Source organism: Rhea pennata, chromosome 4 (genome assembly GCF_028389875.1).
Source record: "Rhea pennata isolate bPtePen1 chromosome 4, bPtePen1.pri, whole genome shotgun sequence".
Classification (NCBI taxonomy): Eukaryota; Metazoa; Chordata; class Aves; order Rheiformes; family Rheidae; genus Rhea; species Rhea pennata.
The window spans coordinates 42,966,956-42,989,382 of NC_084666.1; the positions used below are offsets into that span (position 1 = coordinate 42,966,956).

The 22,427-nt window shown below is 40.0% G+C and overlaps 2 protein-coding genes across 4 annotated transcripts; one reads left to right on the forward strand and one right to left on the reverse strand.

Annotated features, from left to right (window-relative positions):
• Positions 1-212: 212 nt before the first annotated feature.
• Positions 213-6,450, reverse strand: NPY5R (neuropeptide Y receptor Y5). Of its 3 annotated transcripts, XM_062574714.1 has the most exons (3): positions 6,010-6,450; positions 4,671-4,806; positions 213-1,952 (listed from the first exon to the last, which is right to left on the reverse strand). In XM_062574714.1, the coding sequence occupies exon 3, from the start codon at positions 1,941-1,943 to the stop codon at positions 612-614; it is 1,332 nt and encodes a 443-aa protein (XP_062430698.1). In that variant the 5' UTR covers positions 1,944-1,952; positions 4,671-4,806; positions 6,010-6,450; the 3' UTR covers positions 213-611. The 3 variants fall into 3 exon arrangements, with proteins under 3 accessions (XP_062430698.1, XP_062430697.1, XP_062430699.1); XM_062574713.1 differs by lacking the exon at positions 4,671-4,806; XM_062574715.1 differs by lacking the exons at positions 4,671-4,806; positions 6,010-6,450 and adding an exon at positions 5,112-5,130.
• A 9,853-nt stretch (positions 6,451-16,303) lies between these two features.
• Positions 16,304-17,580, forward strand: NPY1R (neuropeptide Y receptor Y1). The gene is made up of 2 exons (XM_062574716.1): positions 16,304-17,002; positions 17,122-17,580. The coding sequence occupies exons 1-2, from the start codon at positions 16,304-16,306 to the stop codon at positions 17,578-17,580; spliced, it is 1,158 nt and encodes a 385-aa protein (XP_062430700.1).
• Positions 17,581-22,427: the final 4,847 nt, after the last annotated feature.

Below are 22,427 nucleotides of genomic sequence, written 5' to 3' on the forward strand. Positions count from 1 at the left end.
AAGATGGAAACAATCAATACAATAACTATCTAGAAAACCATTCTAGGGAATAAGACAACCTGGGAATCAGCAACAACGGATCTTGCAAAAATATTGCAAAGTTTGAGCTAAGGATCTAAGGAAAAATTTTTTTCTAACTACATACAGAAACAAAAATTTTATTTTATTTTATAAATCAGTCAAAATTGGCACTGAAATAATCTGAACAATAGTTTTTAATGAAAGATACATATTTTATTATATTCTTACAATAGTTAATACTGATATGTCTGAGTTAGTCTTACATTTTCTACTCATTATACAGTCTGTGCATTTCTAAAGTACAGTTTAACAATACTTGAGGCAATGAAAATGATATTCCAGCTTTGTACTGTGGGCATGATTTCCTATGGAGGACAGATAGAAGAATATTACAATATAGATACATATTTCTGCTCAGTGCAAGACATACATGCAACCTTAGAACTAACCATTCACTTGAGATGCTACTAATTACAATCAAGTCAGACTAACTAAACTATACTAATTTAGTTTGTAAAGTTATACACATTTGTGTACTTGAAAGCCTAAGTATTTTTTGTTCATTTTATTTTACACTGAGGCTCATGAAATCATGATATTTGGCTGCATGGAATAAGGGACAATAAATCAGCTTTTATGCTGTTGTTTAGAAACCCATATAGGATGGGATTCAAGCAGCAGGACATCATACCCAGTAAATGACATATACAATATACTAATTTAAAATGTCTATTAGAAATGAGATTGGCATTAAAATCAGTTACAATGTGAAAAAGGTGAAGAGGCATCCAACTGAAAGCAAAAGCTAAGATCAACACTGTCAGTCTGCAGAAAACTCTCCTAGATCTTGTCTTAATTCTGATGATGGATCGGGATATTGTAATCACGTCCTGGATCTCCGCATTTTCTTTTGGTTTCATCTCAAAACAGATAGGTACCCCTGGGATGAACTTACTGGACGAAGACAGCTGGCTTTTTTCTGTGCAAGAGCTTTCTGGGAGTTCTCTGAAATTGGTATCCTGATGATGCCTTAAGGTAGCTGGCATCACACTCGAAGTCTTTTTGCTGTATCTTCTGTGGTGCTTTCTGGTAAATGCATAACTCCATCTGGAATGGCTGGAGGGCTGCACCTGAGTGCCAGTGCTCTTAGATGGATGAATGGTTAGGTTTATCATCTCATTTTCTTCAGATTTGTTTTCCATGTTTGACAGCCTGGACCCTATGCTCCTGCAGACGCTGGTATGGCTAGCAGTTAAACATACCAAAGGCAATATATATTGCATGAATAACAAGGCTATTGTGAAGGCAATTCTGTAGGAATCAGAAGGCCATGACTCAATGCACAAAAACCTGCCTGCTAGTGCCTCTAAATTCAGAGTTTCACTGAGATCTACAACTTTGTGGAAAATTGGCAGAGGGGAGCAAATGGCACAGCCAAGGGCCCAAATGTTTGCTATTAAGATATAGCCTTGTTTTGCTGTTAAATTGTTAGAAAGGGGATGTTTTATCATACAGTATCGGACTACAGCGATAGACATCAACATTAAAGTGGAAACTAGAACGGATGCACATTGGAGGAAGGGCATTACGTGGCACATAAGAGTGCCAAACATCCACTGGTCAAGCAGGACAGACGTCAGTGTGAAAGGTGAACAAAACAGCACAACCAAGATGTCAGAAAAGGCCAAGTTACCAATAAGAATATTTACTGTTGTCTTCTGCTGGCGTTTCATCAAAGCCATTAGTATAAACAGATTTCCCATAAAGCCGGCCAGACTTATAAATGTGTACAGCCCAATAAGAAAGTACTGTATGTCATCAACACTACTCTTATAATCCTCCCAGGCAGAAAAACTCTTTGTAGTAGCAGAAGTGTTCTTGGCAAGTGTCCTGTTGTTACGGTCTTTGAATCCTAAATCCATATTCTCGTCCTGCTTAGAACAAAAAAGGCATTAATTAGCAAATGAAGGAAAGATGATACTGATATTAATGTAAATCAAATAAAACATAATTTTATCTTGTATCACCTTAACACAAATTAATAGTGATTTTATTCTGTTGAGAATGCATAACTTCTGGTCAACACAAGCTAATTTCATAGGTTTTAGCCTGTGGCATTCAGCACACCTTGGCCTCCGTACCAGATGCTCATATTTGGTAATTACAGTTTAGGGATCTACATTATGAGGCTGGCTTTTAACTATGTTTTGCTATAGGCCACATTTGCAAATTTGCTATTTGCATATATAACGATGTTTTGCTATTGTCAACCTTTCCATGAGTGAGCAGCTAGTCACAAGAGCAATCCATTTAGAGTCAGTGCAATTACTCCTGGGAGTAACAGCTCATTGCTATAAGGAAATTCACAATCGCCATCTGGGCAGGTGCCTAATCATTACATGACAACAAACTAAAATGAGAGCACCAGAAAATATATGCTGTCTTGAAATATAATAAAACTGTAGTAGTATGTCTTACCTTGCTAATAAAAAAATGATACAAAATAGCAGAAAGATTAAAAAAAAAAGGTTTCTAAGGACAGCTACTGTGCCATAGGGGTCAGTGTCCAAGATGGAATTCCTAACATGATACTTATACAAGTATCTTCTCTCAATTTAGGAAATAATGTTGAACATAATGTTGAACACTACTACTCAAGCAGAAGGAAAAATTGCTTTAAAAATATCCGAACAACATAATTACATATTATACAGAGAGGACAGTGTTAAGTGTATGCACACTCCACCCAATCATTTGAAAATTCATTCTAGTTTAGGCGCAAAACCTGCATATATTAAAGTTTCTAAGTCAAAATTCTCAAAAGTGCATGTATCAGCTACAAATTTGCTTAAGACCTATAAATCTTGGGCAAGACAATGCAAAAAGACCAAACCAAAACCAAAACATACTTAAAATAAGCAGAAGGCTTTTCACTCTTCATCATTCTACCTGCCAATGAACATGACTTGAAGTCATTGAAACTGAAGTCACTGGCTTCTGAAATCAGGGGATATTTCTTTCTGTTTTCTAAGACTGAGTTAACATAAATTTTATCTGAGTATTCCAGAGGGTTCTGCCCAGAGAAAATACATAATCCTCTATTTCAAGCTTATGAAATTATATCCTTATTATGTAATAGCTACAACACTTTTGTTTCCTTTATTCAACATGGAGGAATCATGGGTTTTTTTTTGCTATGACTGATGGTTTGTGGATTTCCTTGTGTGCATGTGTAATCTGCAGACTTTCTTTTGATTTTGACACTTTTCCCCCAAAATTTCAAAAATTGAAGAGAGCATCTGTTGCTCTTCAAGCTTGCTCACTTACTCACAGGGAACAAATTACTCACTCAGCCTGAGCGTTGCTGCCAGTAAGCTCCAAAAAATATTTCCCTCCCATATTGTTGATCTTCAGTCAGTATCTTAGTATATATTGATTTCACAGGGCTTTCTACACTTATTGACATGTATCTTCCTATTTTGTTTTAACAACTGCTTCTGTTTTTTGGGACTCATTCACTCTGTCACTGGATCAGTCTCAGTGTAATAGGTAGTGTGTAGCTTTCAGAGAAATGAAGATTCCTGAAAACCCCACAATAGGAAATAGAATTAAATAATATAGTCTCTTTCGAAAATGTCCTCATAATTGAAGTGTATTGCTAAATTGAACAGTAATCACTACAATGCCAAGGTGCTCTTAGGCATGTTTTCAAGATCAGATTTAATCAATCTGAAGGTATCTGATGGAGATTTCCTAGCTACAAGCTCCAAAAGTTGGATCACTTTCATCTTCTACATCCATCAGTCAATACAGTTTCCGCAAGATAAATGAGGTTGCCTTTTCTGCATTCCTCAGCATATACTCTCTGAGGCTGTGCTCAGTTACACTTGCATGACCTCACACCCTGTGAGCTTCAAATGGGTTTGCTTAGGTCTCCTTTATTTTCTAAACGATGCATGAGATAGAAGGCTATGATGTACGAGGTGAGAGTGACTGCAGCTTCATGCCAGAATCCAGGGTGAATAGGAAAATTTACTGTGAGAATCAGATTAATTAAATTAGCATTAAATACAAAAAGTGTTTGTGGTTCCCTTTTGCAATAAAATGGAATTTATGACAGCTGATATACCATGATCTTGAAAGATTTTAAGTAACATCACCCTAAACCACATTTGTCCATGATGCACGTTAATATCACTCCTTTAATCCTGTGACATTTATTTTCATCAAAATAATGCTTCAGAGGAGTTTTCAATTGCAGTTGATATAAGGCATGAGAGTAGCAGAGAGAACATAAATGGTTATTCAGTTTTAGCTGACTTAAAGATAGCAGATGACCCATAATGTGTTAGTTAAATACATTTAAATTCTTAAGATTCATTTCATTATTTCTTTGAAAAGCCTTTGCTTTATATTTAAAATACAAGATCCATAAATCACTGTTTAAGAGAGTGGCTGAATATTTTTCTATTTCCTTACATATTTATATTACATGTTTAAAGAGAAATTTTCAAGAGCACACAAGTTTGGCTGGCACCCATCCTCCATGTAAGGTACATGCGCTTTCAGAAAAATGTCCTTCTATTAGATGAGATGCTTGTATTAACATTTATTCACGAGTAAGAGCTTATATGCTACAGTACTAGTACCTATTAAATCAATTATGACTGTTTGGTGACTGTATCATCTAGTATGTTCAGTCTCTGTAATAGTGTCCACACACGACAATTATCTTCACTGCTGTGAACAGTTTACAATCTTGTGATTCCCTTTTCTTTTTCCTTTCTTCTTTTTAAAGACAAAAAAAAGACAAAAAAAAAAAAAAAAAAAAAAAAAGACATATATGAGGAGGAAGCAAAACATATACATTCTCTTACAGACACAAACATCCATCTCTCCTTCAAATACCGGCACGGTCACAGGACTGTATAGGAAATGAAGTTAGAGATATTCTTTTCTGACTTGCACAGCATTGTGAACAGTTACAGCAACACTTCACACCATCATAAACAGGCTGCTACTGCCTGATCATCTAAGCTTATGGAAAGCACCGAGCTATGTGGTTATTACTGAAGAAATGATGCCCTTACATCATTAAAGACTCAGATAATGTCTGAGCCAAATGATACCACTGAAGAGTCCCATTCTTGACGCAGAGTAAAGATCAAATGCTGCTGCTTCAGAGGTTCCAGTTCTCTACAGGCAACAGCAAAAACTAGTCTGGGAACCTGGAGATTTCAAAAGGCTGAGATTACTTCAGAAGGACTGAACAAGGATTTTCATGCATGTAAACAACATGTCTCTTTATGTGGCTAATTAAAAGAAGCATTACAACATTATCCTGGAAAACAAGAATTTGGCTTCCCAAAATAAGCAAAAAACAACTAATAAGATTATTTGTCCAGACCCAAAGAGATGGGATGCAAGGTAACAGGGTATTAGTTCGTCAGAAGAGAAAACTTAAAATGTATGATTAAATTATACGCTGTGCAACACAGCAGCTCCCAGCTTGCAAAGGAAAAAAGAAAAAAGACAGATATATATTTTCTTCTTACTCCTCGCTAGGGAATCCCATGGCATTGTTCAGCCCTGCGGCCACGAAATACACCCGTGGGGAGCCAGCAGGGCTAATCCCCGCCGCGGCCGGTGGCGCGGCTCTGGCTGAGCGCGGCGGGGTCGGCGCGGCGCGGCGCGGCGCGGCACGGCACGGCACGGCGCGGGACCTGCCGCTCCCGCCGCCGGGCGTCCTCGGCGCTGCAGGAAGAGGCAAAACTCGCCGCAGCTGCCGCGCAAACCAGGATTTCGGCGTGTTTGCCGACAGCGCGCCTGCCGCGCGTAAAATCGCGCAGCCCCTCCGGGAGGGCTTCACCCGCGCTCCAAGGGGGCACTCAGCCCCGGCCGCCGCCTCCGCGGCTCCCCGCGGCCCCGGGCTGCGCTGCCCGGCGCGGCGGCTCCGCGGCCAAGCGCCCGCCTCCACTCACCGCCTACCTGGGCGCGCCGGCCGCCGGCGGCTGCCCTGGTCCCGGTCCCGGTCCCGGTCCCGGTCCGGGGCTCCTAGGGCCGGCCCTGCCCGGGTCTCAGACGGGCCCGAGCCCCGCGGAGCGTCTCAGCGGCTCCATCGTCCCCGCGGGAGAGGGAGGAGAGGCCGAGCGCTGCCGGAGAGCCTGGGCGAAGGTGGCAGCGCAGCGTGGCACCCGTCACTGGAAAGGGGTGCGAGGCCGAGCGACTGCCGCGCCGAGCGAAAAGGATGAAGGCGGCATCCTCCGGGCTGCGTGGCAGCGGAGCCTACACGAGTGCAGAGGCAGGAGGGACTTGTCGCTGGCCAAGCAGATGCATCCTAGCCTAAAGGCTAGGTCTGGCTCCCCGTGGTGCTGATTGAAGCACTCGCCCGTTCGTTCGCCTACAGTCCTGGTCGGGGCTTAATTTACTTCACGGGTGCATTTCGGTAGACTATTTCGTGTGATATGTGGAGCCTATTATTTCAGCATTACATGGTACGACAACTATAGTTTCCATGGAAATATAATGATACTGTAAACAAATCCTGCGCTCACCAGTATTTAAGGAAAGCTCTCAGTTTTTCACCCTGAATTCAGGACATAGCAATTTGTAATGGCAAAATGCTCTTGATGTTGTGGGACACGGAGAAGTCAGAAAATAGCCAGGCAATCTCAGAGGGCGGATCTGAGTGCTCTTTAGTCCCACTCGCTTTGGCCTGAGTCGGACATCAGCAGCATTCGCACATGCTACTCGAATGCCCTTTAATTTTTAACAGTCTTTAAAACAGGGGGGAGGTGATGGATTCCCCAGGCAGGACTCCTTTCTGCTCAGTTCTTGCAGAGCCAAATACCTGAAAGGAGGCTTTAATTTGATCAGGGCTGTCAGTAGGAATGCAGGGCATTTTTAAAAGTGATCATTATTTTAAAGTTTAAAAACTGTGGGGTATGTCACAGCATAAAACATTAAAAGACAAATTCTGCTGTTCACACCAGCCGTTATCTTCTAGCAAAAGAAGTCTCATTGATCACTGTCCAATTATAGGACTACCAGAGAACGAGTGACATGCAGGCCTCTGGGAGCAAAAGTGGCAGGATCTGATACAAAAATGCAATGGCTTTGCTATTTGCCAAGGCACTCCTTCTACTCTTGATACTAACACAGTACAACAGAAAAGCTGCCAGTATAATTAGCTTGTGAAAAACTGTACTACACCAAGACAGAACAGCTGCATCACCCATACTGTAAGGAAACTTTGTAACACTCAAAGTGCACTTAGGATCTTTATTTAATTTAGTTTAAAAAATTAGCTGTTCCATTTAGGTTTAATGATAAAGGAATAATTAATCTTAGTCTCCAGCAGATGAGCTCAGTATGATGAGGAAGATTGCATCCCATGTTCTCTTTGCCTGTTTCTGCATTATTCACCACCCACTGCTGGTGAATCATTGCATGTGCAAGTGGAGCACAGGGAGCTGGCAGGTGGAAGTGATGTGCCAATCCATCTCATCTTATGAAGACAGCTCTCCTTCAGTTAGTCACAAAGGAGAACAAAATTAATAATCCTTCATAGAGCTGAGCAGCAGCTCTTAGAATTTTCGACCATTTTCCCATCGAATACTGATGGCTTTGAAGCTTTTCACATGAATATGTGACAGGAAGATAGAAACCCTCCCTCGTCCTAACTAACCATATAGGGGAGTAAGACTCACATTTCCCCAGGCACTGAATAACCTGGGTGCTCCAGTGAGTTCCTTGCATTGCTCATCCTGCTGCTTGAACTAGAAGGTCCCTCCCAGAAGGAGCTGTCAAAGGGAAGTTTAGAGACACTGTATCTTTCTGTGGCAACTTCTTACTCTAGAAAAATGACATTCTCTTAAAAAAAAAAAATAAAAAAGAAAAAACTTTGCTGACAGAGCCTATAGGTGTTGGAAATTGTGGATTCTTATATCCTATTGCTATGAGCTTTGGGGGTTACATTGTACCTTTGTAAAGGTACAAACAGCCTTCCTCCATGTTGACCATTTCTGTGATAGGTAGTCACCTACCACAATTCCCCAAACAACCTCCGCAAGGAATTAAATTGTTCTTAGCAAGAGCAATCACTAAGACAAGCATTTCTTTCTCAAAACAACTTTCTCTAGGAACAAAATATCATACTTGTTTTGTTAGTTATCCTGTTTCAGGAGAATTCATTAATGAGTAGGTAATGGCAGGTGTATTTTTTTTTCCTGAACCTGTAAATAACATTAGATTTCTCTTAACAGTATTTGGACAGTTCATTGCTGATACTTGATCACATCAGAGGAAAATCTTTACTCACACTACTAGTATTTTTTCCTCTGCATTGGTTTGCTTGCTTCTGGCTTGCCAATATCCCTTCTGAATAACGAAATAGGTGATCTGGAGATAGGAAAAGAGAGGACTCAAGACTGACACTGGATATAGTACAAGTTCCCTAGAAGTCAGTCATAGGATCACCATCCATGCAGTCATTGAACCCGTGAAAGTAAAAGTGCATGATGATGGAGTACCTGGTCTGATAGAGCTGGGGTAAAAAAATGGTGTATTAGAGAGAGAGAGATTCCTGGATAAGAATGGAACAACAGAAAATACAGGAGAGGACTTTATTGCCTGTAGGAATACAAATTAATTTTTGACATATTTCTTATCATATTCTCAAATGTATCTTTCCTTTGGGAGTATTATTTCAATATCTTTGAAAATTTAGCTTCTAAAGGCTAACTGCGAAAGATATGAAGACTCAAAGCTCCAACTGAAGTTAGTGAGAATGGAAGAATGCCTCTGAAAAATCAAAGTTTAAATAGCTGGTGTCCAAATTCCACAGCCTACAGTCAGTGACCCTGAGTCAAAAGCTACCATGAGTCAGAGTCTAATGTTATTATAAAATCTGCTGCCAGTGGAGCAGCTGTCTATCATCAAGACAGTCTAAAACTGAAGGAAGTGACTGAAAATAGTCTGAGGAATTTTGTGAGATCTGTGGAAAGCACTTCTGTTAGTCAATTTTTTTTCCACACATCAATCCAAATGTTAATTCCACACATGTGCAAAGTACTATTAAAAATCCCAGGTATGTTTTGCTTCTCTAGATATATTTGCCACATCTCTTCCTTAGGGTCTTCTTACCTTGTATCAAGCAAGGTAAGAATGAATGCAGTGACATGAATGCAGTGAGCCTTAGACTACTGAAAGGATAGTGATGCTTGAACTATCCTTGCGGTGAAGGGCAGGACATCTGAGCAGGTAATTGATCATTTTGTAAGAAGGACTTGTATTAACAACAGCTTGAAACCTGAACAGATAGAAAGTGGGCTGGCTATGGCTGTAGGAATTGATTTTTTTCTGTATTTTAGGCAGATGGACAAAGGTTATGTCTCAAGCAGTCTTCAAGTAACATTGCATATCATCAGGCTAGCTTTAAACTAGCTTGACTATACAGCAGAACTGCAGCAGCATGGCACTCAGCAGAGATTGACCATGTAATTATTCATGCAGCTTATCTGGGTTTGTGACACTAGCAGTCAAATAAAGTGTAATTAGGTTTGGGGTCAGTTGCAGTCGTTGCAGTATAGACATGTTCTTAGCCACACAGAGAATTTGATGCTATTCTCATTACAGCCAACAGCAAAATGCCTGGTTAGTCTACCGATGAGTTCCCTTATATGTGAATAGTGTAACATAAAGGGAAAGCATTTCAGTGGTACTGAGGTTCATCACTACAAAATGAAAGCAATAAAAATAAAATTAAGAATACCCTTTAGAGTGTGTTTCCACTCAAAAAATTTTGTCATTTCATTTTGTTTTATATACAGTACACATACAGTTTATGGTGTTCTTTGACTTTGTGGATTTTAAGAGGGATTATATTATCTGAATATGTGATAATATATTATAGTGAAAATGATAGCCTCATTTGATGACATCTTTTCTTTTATATTTTCAACAATTACAGAGAGAATATTTTAATTGGCTGGTCTCTTGGCATATTTTTTCCATGTGTTTCTTAAAAACATCTTGTTTCCTTCTCAACACTATTGCTTCAAAAAAGCACTGTTGTCTTTTACTCCTGCTGTTTTATTTCATTAGTTAAAATACTTTTATTCTGTTTATTGCATTTATTCTCTTTTTACAATGTAACACCTTCACACAAACACAGTCATACACCCACAAACAAACAGAGTCTTACAGCATCGGGTGCCTTTGATGCATGAAATTTGTATATATTTTTATACATATGAAATTATTATAGGAAATAATTTAAGGAAGAAGATAATCTATCTTGCTATTTTGCTACTTCAATGTTCTTGCGCCTTGTCGGTGGTTAGGAGTAGAAAAGAGTTACAGAGGAGTTATTTGACATCTCTGTGAACTTGGTGCTCCACCTGCAATATAATATTGCTGAGACTGGAGACACATAGAATAGCTTAAAGAACTGCTAACATCTGAGTTTCCTTTAGAACATACTTATGCTGTGCAGCCTTTACTTCACACATGCATTTTATATGGATATAATAGAAGTTTGAAAATAATATATCTATCTTTATTGAAGTGATTGTTTATTAATTATGTTTATATTTTGTTATTTTAGTCCTCACATATGAAGCACTTCAGAAACTATTAGTATAGCTCCAAAAGATTCAGTCATCTGAGGTGAGCACACAACACAAGGTGTTAGTGTGACAGAACAGGATATTTATATTAAGACTAGGATTATAACACACTACACTTCAAAGAATGCTTAGGTGCCAAAGTTAAGAATATTGAATTAATAGTTTTTCAACACATCATCAACTTTGGCTTTTACAGTGAGATGCCTCTTTCAAAGTACTACCTACATCTTATTTGATTAGATCTGTTGGCATTTTCATAAAATTAATGTGGGGATGGGAGAGGTAATGACCCTATAGGTAAAATTCAGGACTTCTGTTACCAAGTCCCCTGTGTCTTGTGCAGACACACTGCAAGAGACCAGGCTCAGTGACGTGAGTAGTCCTTCCATTGCTCCACTGCTCTGCTTAAGGCTTGACCTTGCATCTATTTGTAGGATAGCTGCAAAATAAGATAAGCTTCTGTTACCATCTCTATGTGTTCAGGTCCCTGAGTGGCAGATAGGATCCTAGCTTCAACCTTTATAGGTGATAATTAGATTTATATATTATAGTATAAAAGAGGTATTATGAGTTTTTTTTTTCATCTAAATTTAGACGATGTTTGACGTTCTTGAGAATAACCATTAAAACATGAAGTATTATGGATCACTTCATTTACTGCTAAGATGGAGGCAGTTCTGAGACGAACCCACACAGCTAATGGCAATATGGAGGAGAAAGATCCTCCTTACTTGAAACTTTGAAAATTTTTATCATACAGATAATGGCATTTCTCTGTCGGGATTTTGCTAGGGCACCAAATTAATGCCTCCCATTCTGAACTTGTCCTAAAGAAGTGTAAATACCGCATCTCTGCTCTTGGTACCCATTGTCAGACTGCTAGGATTCTGCATCATAGAATGCTATTTTAATTTCGGAAAAAGGCATCTTACCTATATGGGTAAAAGCATTATAGGGAAATAATGAGATCCTCCTGGCATAGAAAATAAAAGCTTTTCCCCTACCTGTTCCCATGTATTACCCTTAAAAGAGATGTATTCACGTATTACCCTTAAAAATGTATATATTGGATAATAATTCTCTTTTTCAATAATGTCTTGGATAATTCCATGTCCATAATCAGTGAGAATCCTCAGTTCTACATGTCCTAAAACACCACTGGTTCAGATTAAAATATGACCTTTATGGGAATGTCCACTCTATCTTTCATTTTTGGGTTTACAGTTTTGCTCTGCTCAGATGGAGACTTGTGCACAGTAACAATCCATATACTTTTTAAGGTTTCTGAGTAGCATTATAGACAGCCTGCAGTAACCTCTAGTTGCTGCTGTTAAAATGTCAGCAGTGCCCAAGCTACTGGGTTAGAGAAATCTTGAGGTACGCCTGCATTTTCCTTTCTCACAGCAAGGGCTGCAGTTTAAATGTATTTGAGCCAAGCTCCTAGAAATACAGGATAAAGGTAAATCTCAATGTGGGATTCTGAAACCTTCCCATGAAGCTCATTCTGCAAAAAATATTACAATTGTTTATTATGCTCATCTGATTTTTTAGTAATAATTAATATAGTTCCTCTTTTGAGAGTAACTAGCAACGTGAAAGTATTATCATATAACACAGGTATGTCTGAAGGTAAGAATGCAAGAGATTGTAACTTCCTACACTTGCAAAATTAATCTGGAGCCTTGGAAGGGTTAGGACTTTCTAAGCATTCCATTTTCTTAATATAGCCTGCAGGGTTTGCCAGTTATATAACTTTCAATGTGCTTTTTAATAGATATAAGTTTATCTGAATAGCTTCTCTTGGACTTCTGTTCTGGGTTCCAGACCCACTGGTTTTTATACCTGTTAAAACCTGCTGTAGATCTTCTGCAACAGTGCTCTTAATAAGTGAGAGAGCAGGTATCTCAGGATCATGAAAAGAATGAAGGGAAAATAAAATTAGTATTTGCTTTTTATGAATGTGTTCAATAAATAGTGGAAGTCTCAAACTATCTTCCCATAGCTGGTAGCAGTTTGCAGAGCTACTCATGCCAGCTGTATTAAAAAGTCTAGTTGCTGAAAGGTGTAATTTTTGTAAGAACAGGAAGAGCTGGCCAAGGCAACAGCCACTGCCTTTCCAGCTCTGCATGTCTTTATGAGGATTTGTTCTTTATTTTCATGGGTCCGTTCTCTTTCCAGCTCCCTGGAATATCTTAGTGGTAAGTATGAACCTGCAGAAAAGGTTTCTTTTTCCACAGCTCATGATGAACCATTTGGCTGGCACGAATTAGAAAGACACCTGCAGGGGGACACACTAGAAGCTGTATTTTCTTGAGGTTTGATATTTTCTCTGTTGACTTAGTTTACTTTCAAATACTTTCATATTACTTCCAAATGGAAAGAATAAGAACAGCAGCAATTTGCATCAAGCCAATCATCACTGTTCATGAAAAATAAGCTAGTTTTACTGGTTTAAAAGGACAAAACAGAACTTTAGAACTTGCTCCTCGTAGTCAAAATCGCCTCCTAGTCCACTTTCCAAAAAGATTTTATTTAATATCATCTTAACTTTGGCCACAAGGTGGCAATAAACTTGCAAATAAAATGCTGAAACAGGCAGACAGCAATTTGAAACTGTCTCCCTTCCTGAGCTTTTCTCTGCGCTCTACCCCCTCCTCTTTTGTTTCAATATTTAATTGCTTTTATTTCTGAATTACTAGGCAACCCACCCCCAGATGTGTAATTTAAAGGTGATGTGCTTGCAGTGAGATTTTCAGGATCTGCTCAGCAGAACACCATCATGTGATACTGGGATAAGGTGGAGTTCAGCTTTAAGGGGGAGTCTCCAGCCTTCCTCACCAATCTTCAGGATCTGAGCTGGAGGAATACCAGAGGCGCCTTTCCCTTTCCCCTACTCCTTGTTCTCCATCCACCCTCGTGAGCCAGCCCCAGAGAAGATCAAAGACAGGCAGAGCAACTGCAAGGTGAGTTTCTCCTATGACTGCTTTCCCATGATTAAGTGTGTGTTTGTGTGCTGTTTAGGCTGATGTTTGCTTGCTCCATTAGGTGCAGATGACAAAATCCCAGGGAGAGGCAGGCTTCAGGTTGGACTTGCGAGTGGTTGGGTAAGCCATCAGCGTGGGTTAACAGTGTTTTGTGTTTCCTTTTGAAGAGCTCCAATAGTTTTTACAGTGTATCCCCAGTCACCTCAAACCACGTTATTTTACCTTTTTGATCTTTCAGCATTAAACTTTTGATTGAAATCCTTCCAGAGAGTCTGATGGGTGTGTGTGGTGGGGGAGGCTGTGCAATTGCTGTGGGGGGGGGGGAGTGAGGGGGCTGTTGCAGAGATGCAAGTCTGCCACCCAACACCTGAGGATGGGATGGGATCTCTCCTTCCTGGCTTGAGGAGCTGGCAGGGTGGGGGACAGGGAACAGCTCAGCTGTCCAGGAGAGGCAACACCATCCCCTACTGATCACTAGTGCCATTTGGAGAGGTGGGCAGGGAGGAAGGACTTCCTATCGCTTATCATCAGCACGGATGATCCTCAGCAGAGGTCCGGGGGCTCTAGATTTCCTCTCTGCTTTGGGGACAAGAGAGGGAGGAAGGAGCATCAGTATTTTCTGAGTTTGATATTTAATAAATAACAAGATCAGAGCTTGGCTAAGGGAAAAGGAAACCCAAGAGCCGGAAATCTAGGCCTGACACCTTGCCAGTGCTGAAGAGGTTGCAGCTTGTGAGAGAACCTGCCTCTGCCCTCCCTGCAGGACATTGTCCTTTGCTCATCCCGCACCCACCAGCATTCCATTAAGTCCCAGCGTCAACCCATCCACCCTGTGCTGCAGGTGTGCCAGTGGAGATCGTGTTTAAGCCAGATGTTGATTGTCAGGCTGAGGTAAAGTCATGCTGTTGGAAACTGAGGAGTCCTGACTCCTCACTACCTGCACACATGCACATCTCTGAGGTGATGCATCTACTTCTGGAGCTGGCTGAAGCAAAGCTTCAAGAAGCCCCAGGGCAAAGAGGTACCGGACTCTTAAATGGACTATGCAGACTAAGGAGACCTGATAAATGTGGTTAGCAGAGGCAATAGCTCCGAGAAATAATGCTCAGGTGCATGCCTAGCTAGCTGGAAAATCAGAGTAGTCAAAACTTCAGGCGGAAATGCCTTTTCTCTGAAGCCCATGTTAACTTTGTCAGTAAGATGGTCACTCAGAGGCGGACTACATCGCCTGTCGTGGTTTGATGTAGCCATGTGGTAATTATAAAGAGCCAGCAGAGAATGTAAAGCCAGCTGAGATGAACTCGGGAGCCTGGCAACAGCCGGCGACCGGGCGACCGCACACCACATTGGCATTGCCACCCTTTTGCTGACCCTCAGAATGAGCTGGAGCTGCAAGCCCAGCCTGCGCAGGCTGGGCTCTGCCCCAGGGAGAAAGAAGCTCCGGGTCTGGTCCCTGGCACAGGTCTAGTTAAAGACATGTCTGGTTTTGGTAACAGCCAAAGATGATTCTGCTTCAGAGATGCCTGTTGTCACTGAGATTTATATGAACTATCACTTAGGATACCCCGTTTGGGGTGACTTAAAATAAAATAGATTATAGCAGGATATGTTTTTGCACCATTTTTGTTAACTGCCTTATAGGCTGGGTTTAGAACCCACTTGTGTGAATTTTAGGGGTCATTACTTTCCTTACCACAGCCTAAGGTTAAATGAGTGATAAATTTAGCTCATGGGAGAGGGGGCAGAGGGAAAATTCCAGATTCAGGATGGCTGCTGCTAACTGCAAGTTGGAGTAGAGGTGTATCGTATTATTTGATTTTCTTTCTCTTGCTTTTTTTTCCCCCATCCTGAACACACATGTCTGAGTTTCTCTGATTTTAAAAGCAGAGGCCTTGCAAAGGGGAGGTTAGTTAGGCATGCCTATTTGTGTTGCATGAGTAAATACATTTTCCGCAGTGTTTAATTTTTGCTTTTTTTTCTTTCCTTTCATTTTGTTCTTTCTTTGCTGTACAGCCCTGCTAGCTGAGATTAAGGTTTTCAGAGTTTCTCATTTGCCTTGACTCAATGCCAGTGCTGCCATGGGCACTTGGCCCCTCAACATCAAGTGTATGTAGTAGGTAAAAAGTGGAGCAATTTTTGGAGCAATTTTTCCACCCCTCATTACTTTAGTGAGTTTTTTTTTTTCCCTTGTTATCCTACGGCTGGATAAAACGCCGCTTGGAGCAGTTTGTGAGAGCCCGCTCGGTGCTCCTGCCTGCCTTCCCGCGGACCGCAGCCACCAGCCTGCGGGGCGCCACCACCCACCTCCAGCGGGGATGCTCACTGGGCCGGGACAGCGCCCGGCACCTGATGCGCTAATCCGCAGCTCTCGGTGGTCCGCAGGGAGAAGCGGAGCTGCGGTGCCCGGAGCGCAGCTGGCGCGAGTCTCGCCCCTTCCTGGGGAGGAAGGGAGGGGGGACGGGGAGGAGGGGATTGCGCTCCCCAAAGTGACCGCGCCGTAAGCGCGGAGGGTAAAGCAATGAACACAGTTGCTCCTGTCCCCACTCCAGGTCGTGCAAGGGAGATGTGGGACTGAGGATCGGGTCTGCTCAAGGGCTGACAGGAATATATTGAACTTTGGAATCGGTTTGGATGAAATCTGCGGTGGCTGCACAGCAAGCTGCAAACAACATGAATACTTCAGTTCTCATCTCGCCTGGAAATAACTCCGTGCACCTGAATTTTTCAGAGAGGAATTCCCAGATCTTTCAGTTTGAGGATGAAGATTGCCACGTGCCTTTGGCTATGGTCTTCACTTTGGCCTTGGCTTATGGGACTGTCATAATCCTGGGCGTCTCTGGGAATCTGGCTTTGATTATCATTATTCTAAAACAGAAGGAGATGCGCAATGTTACTAATATCCTCATTGTCAACCTGTCCTTCTCTGATCTTCTGGTGACCATCATGTGTCTTCCCTTTACCTTTGTATACACTTTAATGGACCACTGGATTTTTGGGGAGGCCATGTGCAAGTTGAATCCCTTTGTGCAATGTGCCTCAATCACCGTCTCTGTCTTTTCTTTAGTCCTCATTGCTATTGAACGCCACCAGCTGATCATCAACCCCCGGGGCTGGAGGCCGAATAACAGACATGCCTACATGGGGATTGCTGCCATATGGATTTTAGCCACAGCTTCCTCTTTGCCTTTCCTGATTTACCATGTATTAACAGATGAACCCTTCAGAAATATAACATTTGATGAATATAAAGACAAATATGTGTGCTTGGACCTCTTCCCTTTGGACACCGCCAGGCTTTCTTATACTACGACTCTTTTGGTTATTCAGTACTTTGGACCACTTTGTTTTATATTTATTTGCTACTTAAAGGTAAGAGAAATTCCCCTTTGTGATCTGTCCTTCATCCTGTCTGATGTTTATTTATCCTTGCAAAGTTTATGTTTGTAAGTTAAATCATTACACGTTTCTCTTTGTTGAATTTTCTGCAGATATACATACGATTAAAAAAAAGGAACAACATGATGGACAAGATGAGAGATAATAAATACAGGTCCTCTGAAACCAAAAGGATCAACATCATGCTGATCTCAATAGTGGTTGCATTTGCAGTTTGCTGGCTGCCGCTCACCATCTTCAATATTATGTTTGACTGGAATCATGAAATTCTGCCTGTTGCGACCTGCAGTCACAATCTGCTATTCCTGATTTGCCACCTCACAGCCATGATCTCTACCTGTGTGAACCCTATCTTCTATGGGTTTCTCAATAAGAACTTCCAGAGGGACTTGCAGTTTTTATTTCATTTCTGTCATTTCCGCTCCCGTGAGGAGGATTATGAGACTATAGCCATGTCCACCATGCACACAGATATTTCAAAAACCTCTTTAAAGCAGGCAAGCCCAGTTGCATTTAAAAAAATAAGTAGCGATGATGATGATAAAATATAAGAAAAGTTATAATAAACCTACACCAAATTGTTGGAAGTGTGATTACAAGTGATGTGTGTTCAAGGACAAGAACAATCATGTAACAAGTATAAAATGGATAAAGCTTTCTTCCTTTTTTCAAGGAACTTTGATTGTTGTCACTTTGAAATTACATGCTGTGCATTTTTGCACCCTTTACTGCTTTAATGTTCACAGCAGTTACACCTGAATCTTATTACAAGACATAGTTGGACCTTCTGCTACCTAGGGTTTTCATCAGCTGTCTTTTGTTCTGTTTTCTTTGTACAGTTATACACTTTAGCACAAAGATTTATACTGACTTTTTTCCAAAGGAGTATTTTTCAGGAGTGTCCATCTCGGACCATTAGAAACAATATGGACCACAGAGAGGCTGTCACTACAGAGGACACTCATCCTGCATAAAATTAGGACATTCTGATTTGAAGAGGTGTTTTTTTTTTCTTTCTTTTTTTTTTTTTTTTTTTTTTAATCCAGCTTTTGATCAATGCTAAAATCCTTTAAAATCAGTATAGGCACATGAAAATGATTCTGTGAAACCTGTAGAATAAGTTAAATGGGGACATGCATTTGTCGCACTCATAGAGGCTATTCAGGCTCTAATCATTTAGGTTCAAAGACAGGATTAAGAGAGAAATTCTGTTCTCCTTTACAAGAATAAAAACGTAGAGTAATTCCACAGAGCACAATGGGATTACTCTGATGTTTCATGAGCGTAAATGAAAGCATAAATGGGCCTTTAATCCCAACTGATCATAGCTGATTTTAATAGTACAAGCTTCTTTAGTTTAAAAAAACAACTCCCCCCATTTTTATCTGCCATCATTGGAAAGAGTTAGTGTTGCTGAGATAAAATTCCCTGTCAGTTCCAAGCCTGTGAACCCTACAAATTTTGCTTAAGACCTATGCCAAGAATCTAAGGAGAGATTGAAACGTCCACCCTCTGCACAGGGTGGAATTCTGGACTCGTAGATGATACTCAAAATCAGGTCTAGGATAAAAAAATTGGCTTTAGCTACTTGAATCTTTTCACAGATTAGTTCCTATCTGTATAAATTATGTATAGCCTTGTAGAATTCTATGTTCAAATGCAGTAGTATAAACCTGGATTATCTCCAAGACAATGGATGGTATAATTAAGATTTGCACTATTTTAAAGGAGGATATAATTTCGTTGCAATTAGTATATTAGCCTCCAAACTCACAGTTTCCATAGTTGATTGAAGTGTGGAAATATTTCCCAAATATACACAACAGAGATCTGTGTGTTATTGCTTAAAATATATATCCTCTAATTACACAAAATATACAGGAGGCCAGATCCCCAGCTGAGGGAAACCCACATAGCATAACTGCTGCAAATGGAACTACAACGATATTAGCCAGCTGAGGTTCTGTGTCATAAAGCGTACGTTGCTGTGCAATCAATGCCTTTTTGAACAACTAGCTTTTAAAAATACAAGATAACCCCTATCTTCATTTACAAGTTTGCTTTAAGTCGTTCTGGCAGAGAAGAGGGTCTTTAAAATAGGTATACATGTAAATGTAGCATAAATGGCAATCAGACCTGATATCTTTCAGAGCAAAGAGATCTCAGGATGGCGAATTTAAAATGCTCTACTTTGGTATGGATAAATGCCTAAGAAATGAAAATTATTTGATTTGCCAATATTTAAAAATCAAAAACTGTGCCTTGTGCAGTCTTATAAATAGTGTAGAATATTAGAGTAGCAATGTGGTGTCGTGCGTTATAATTCCATGTATTTCTTTATCGGCAGATAATTTACTTAAAAAAGAGTGTGGCAGAGAATAAAGAGGGAAAGTATTATACATAAAATGAATTATAAAGAGAGAACTTTGTTTCAGAGCTTTGCTCGTTTGTGTTTTAGGAGATTCCCTTTTCTGTGTGGTTCTCTGTGGAGTATGTTGCTAATAATTTAACAACATGATCCTGAAATTATTCCCCTATCACTTTATGTTAATTTTCATATACTAGGGGGTGCATATTTTCACAAGGAGTTATAATATAGAAATCTAGCTTTGTTTTTCTATTAAAAATCTTAGTGTTCTTTTTCCCATGAGAAAAAATCACCATGATTTTTTTCTAATTAATATTTTTCCCTTTACAATACAGTGGGAGAAGGAGACAGAATTATTTGAGCAAGTACCGGTTAATTTATTGGAAATGTTTGTTTTGGCTGAATTAAATGTGTATACAGGATGATACGTTAGAGCAGCTTTAGAGGAATCTACTAGCGCACAGAGACTAAAACTAGTATGCCTAAGATTCAGACGTTTTCAATAGGATAGCGGCATTATTCCTGTATCAGCTTTCCTCTTGCTAGAGGTATGGTCACAAATCATATAACCCATCTGTTTTCAAGTGATACCATCTCATGCTACCTGCCTGAGAGTGTGTGAATCAGGTGGTTTTCACCCGTCGAGCCTAATGAACATGTTAAAGCAGTGTGGGCATGTGTAAGTTGGAGGACTCCTTAGGCTAAGCGGCATTAAGCTGGGATCTCCCGGGAGCAGGCTTCTTGCATGTGTTTCCTCCCTTCCATGCAACGGCAGTGTGCTGTTTCCAGTCTCTGCTAAGGGCACAGATTAGTACACAGTCACATAAATAGCAGTGGTTATGCTGCCTGAAATGACAGTGGGAAGTGAACACTGTGTAAAAAGGAATGTGTTCAGCAGGAAAATGAGTTTGGAGGATTTCAAAAGCTAAACCATTGCTTTTCAGCAGAATTTTTATGAGGACAAAGATGAAAGTAGTCCCTCAGAGGGGCTGACCTGACATTTGCAGGGTGTAGATGACATCCACTGAGAGCAGTATTTTTGTCTTTAGTTTTATGACTTGTCACTGGAATCCTCAACCCCCCTGGGGACTTTCCCCTCCTGACATCTGGCTACAACACTGATCCTCTTTTTCACCTTCAGATCTCCAGCACAGCTTCTCATCCTGCATACATGAAATTTCTTTGTGGGATGGGCTGTTGGATTTCATGTTTCTTGATCGTTTCTCAATCATTCTGACTTGATGTTTATTCTTCCTATGTGATGTTTTGTCAAACTCTCCACACATCAGCACATGCTGATTCCTATCTCAAAAGCCTGTAAATTCCTCTTGTTCTTTCAGACAGGTAGAAAAGTTTTACTGACAGAAAAGCAAAATAGCAAGGGATCTATAATGTATCTTACTATTTATTTATGTGCAATACATTTACTGTCAAATCTACAGCCTTAAATGCCAAATATAACTGCTTAATAAACAGGAGTATCAGATTCATTTGTCAGTTATTTTATCATCTTAAACTTCCCCTTTATCCACTACAGATGTTTAAAGGCCCTGTGTAATTATAATACACCAGCATATTTCTATGTCATCTTGAACATTTCTGTGTTCCTGTATTGCTTTTTCAGCATATCTCTTGGTTGTGTCAGTGTCACTACATGCTGTAATCCACAACTTTCATGTCTTTATAAAAAAAGGACATCAGGAAAGGAGGCAAATAATTGAACCATACCTGGTTTTGATAGACTAGGAAAAAACTGGATAAGAAAAATAGCTTTGTTCTTACCAGCCTCTATTTCAGCCTTAAAAATCAAGTGTAAACCAGCAAAAGGAATTGACATGACCGGATCTCTAAGTCACTTGAGCGGTTGCTGACTTCATTTCATTACTGATGAAGGTGTGAAGGCCTGATGGTTCCTATATTCTGACTCTGTTGTCTTGTAATAAAGTGCTATCTATTATTAATGGATCTTAAAAGAAAAATTTGATAGTGGTTTATATTCAGACTCTAAATGAGCACATGCTTACATCTGGCCTCCTTATCAAATTCTGATTCTGACCTCAAGAAAATGTTCTAAAATGAATGAGACTGAAGAATTTGCTTAAAATTAATTATTCATCTAAGCACTTTGTTGAAGAAAAGTAAACTGCTGGTTGGGAACTCACATGCTTTCCTAAAAATCAGATTTTGCATTTTAGCATATTATAGGAACAACTTAATGGTATATAACTTTTATCTAGATTTTTCTCTGAAGTCCAGGGCCTGACAATACTTCAGTTAAAGTTTTGATTCAGGCCTATTCCTAATTCCTTGGATCACAGATTTTATCAAATGATTGCATAGAGAATGAAGACAATAAGGAAACTGATTTTTTTTTTTTTTTTTTTTTGGTTTGTGTTTTTAAAATATATATAACACCTGGAGACAGGGGCTTAAATAACACCTCTGACTACGATAGATCAAATTAATTCAGTTGAACAGAGGATGAGGAAACTGGGTAATAATCAAATGAGAAGTTTCATTGGCAGCCCTTTCTCAATTGAAAGATATATATAACTTACAGCTCTACCATGTCTTCTTCATATTATTTAATAAGAGAGTATTTCCCTTGAGATGAAAATATAAATATTTGAGTCATTGCTAAAGATTGTGTCAAGGCAAGCTATTTTCTTCTATCCATCTTCTGTGGAATTTCAAATATTTGAGCATGACATTTCTGAGAGGAAAAAATGACCATCTCTAATCTCTTATAATCTAATTTACCTGTGGCCAAAAAAATATATATTCAATTTTTTTGCCAGTGCAAAACAGCATTAGTAGTCTAAATAAGTTGATATTTTGAAGGTTTGGGAGAGAATTCACAAAGACTAACTTTAGCCGGAGGATGGCAATTTTCCTAATGTCCTCAATAGCAACTCAAGGGCATCCATACCTGCCCTTCTACAGATGCTACACACCTACTGAAATGTCTTTTTCTCCATTACCTATACAGGGAGTTGAGGGGAGGCAGGCTTCCAGGGCTAACATTAGGCC

Coding starts and splice junctions, on each gene's coding strand:
- NPY1R (XM_062574716.1), top strand. CDS start 16,304: ATGAATACTTCAGTTCTCATCTCGCCTGGAAATAACTCCGTGCACCTG. Junction 17,003..17,121: donor TATTTATTTGCTACTTAAAG/GTAAGAGAAATT, acceptor AATTTTCTGCAG/ATATACATACGATTAAAAAA.
- NPY5R (XM_062574713.1), bottom strand. CDS start 1,943: ATGGATTTAGGATTCAAAGACCGTAACAACAGGACACTTGCCAAGAAC.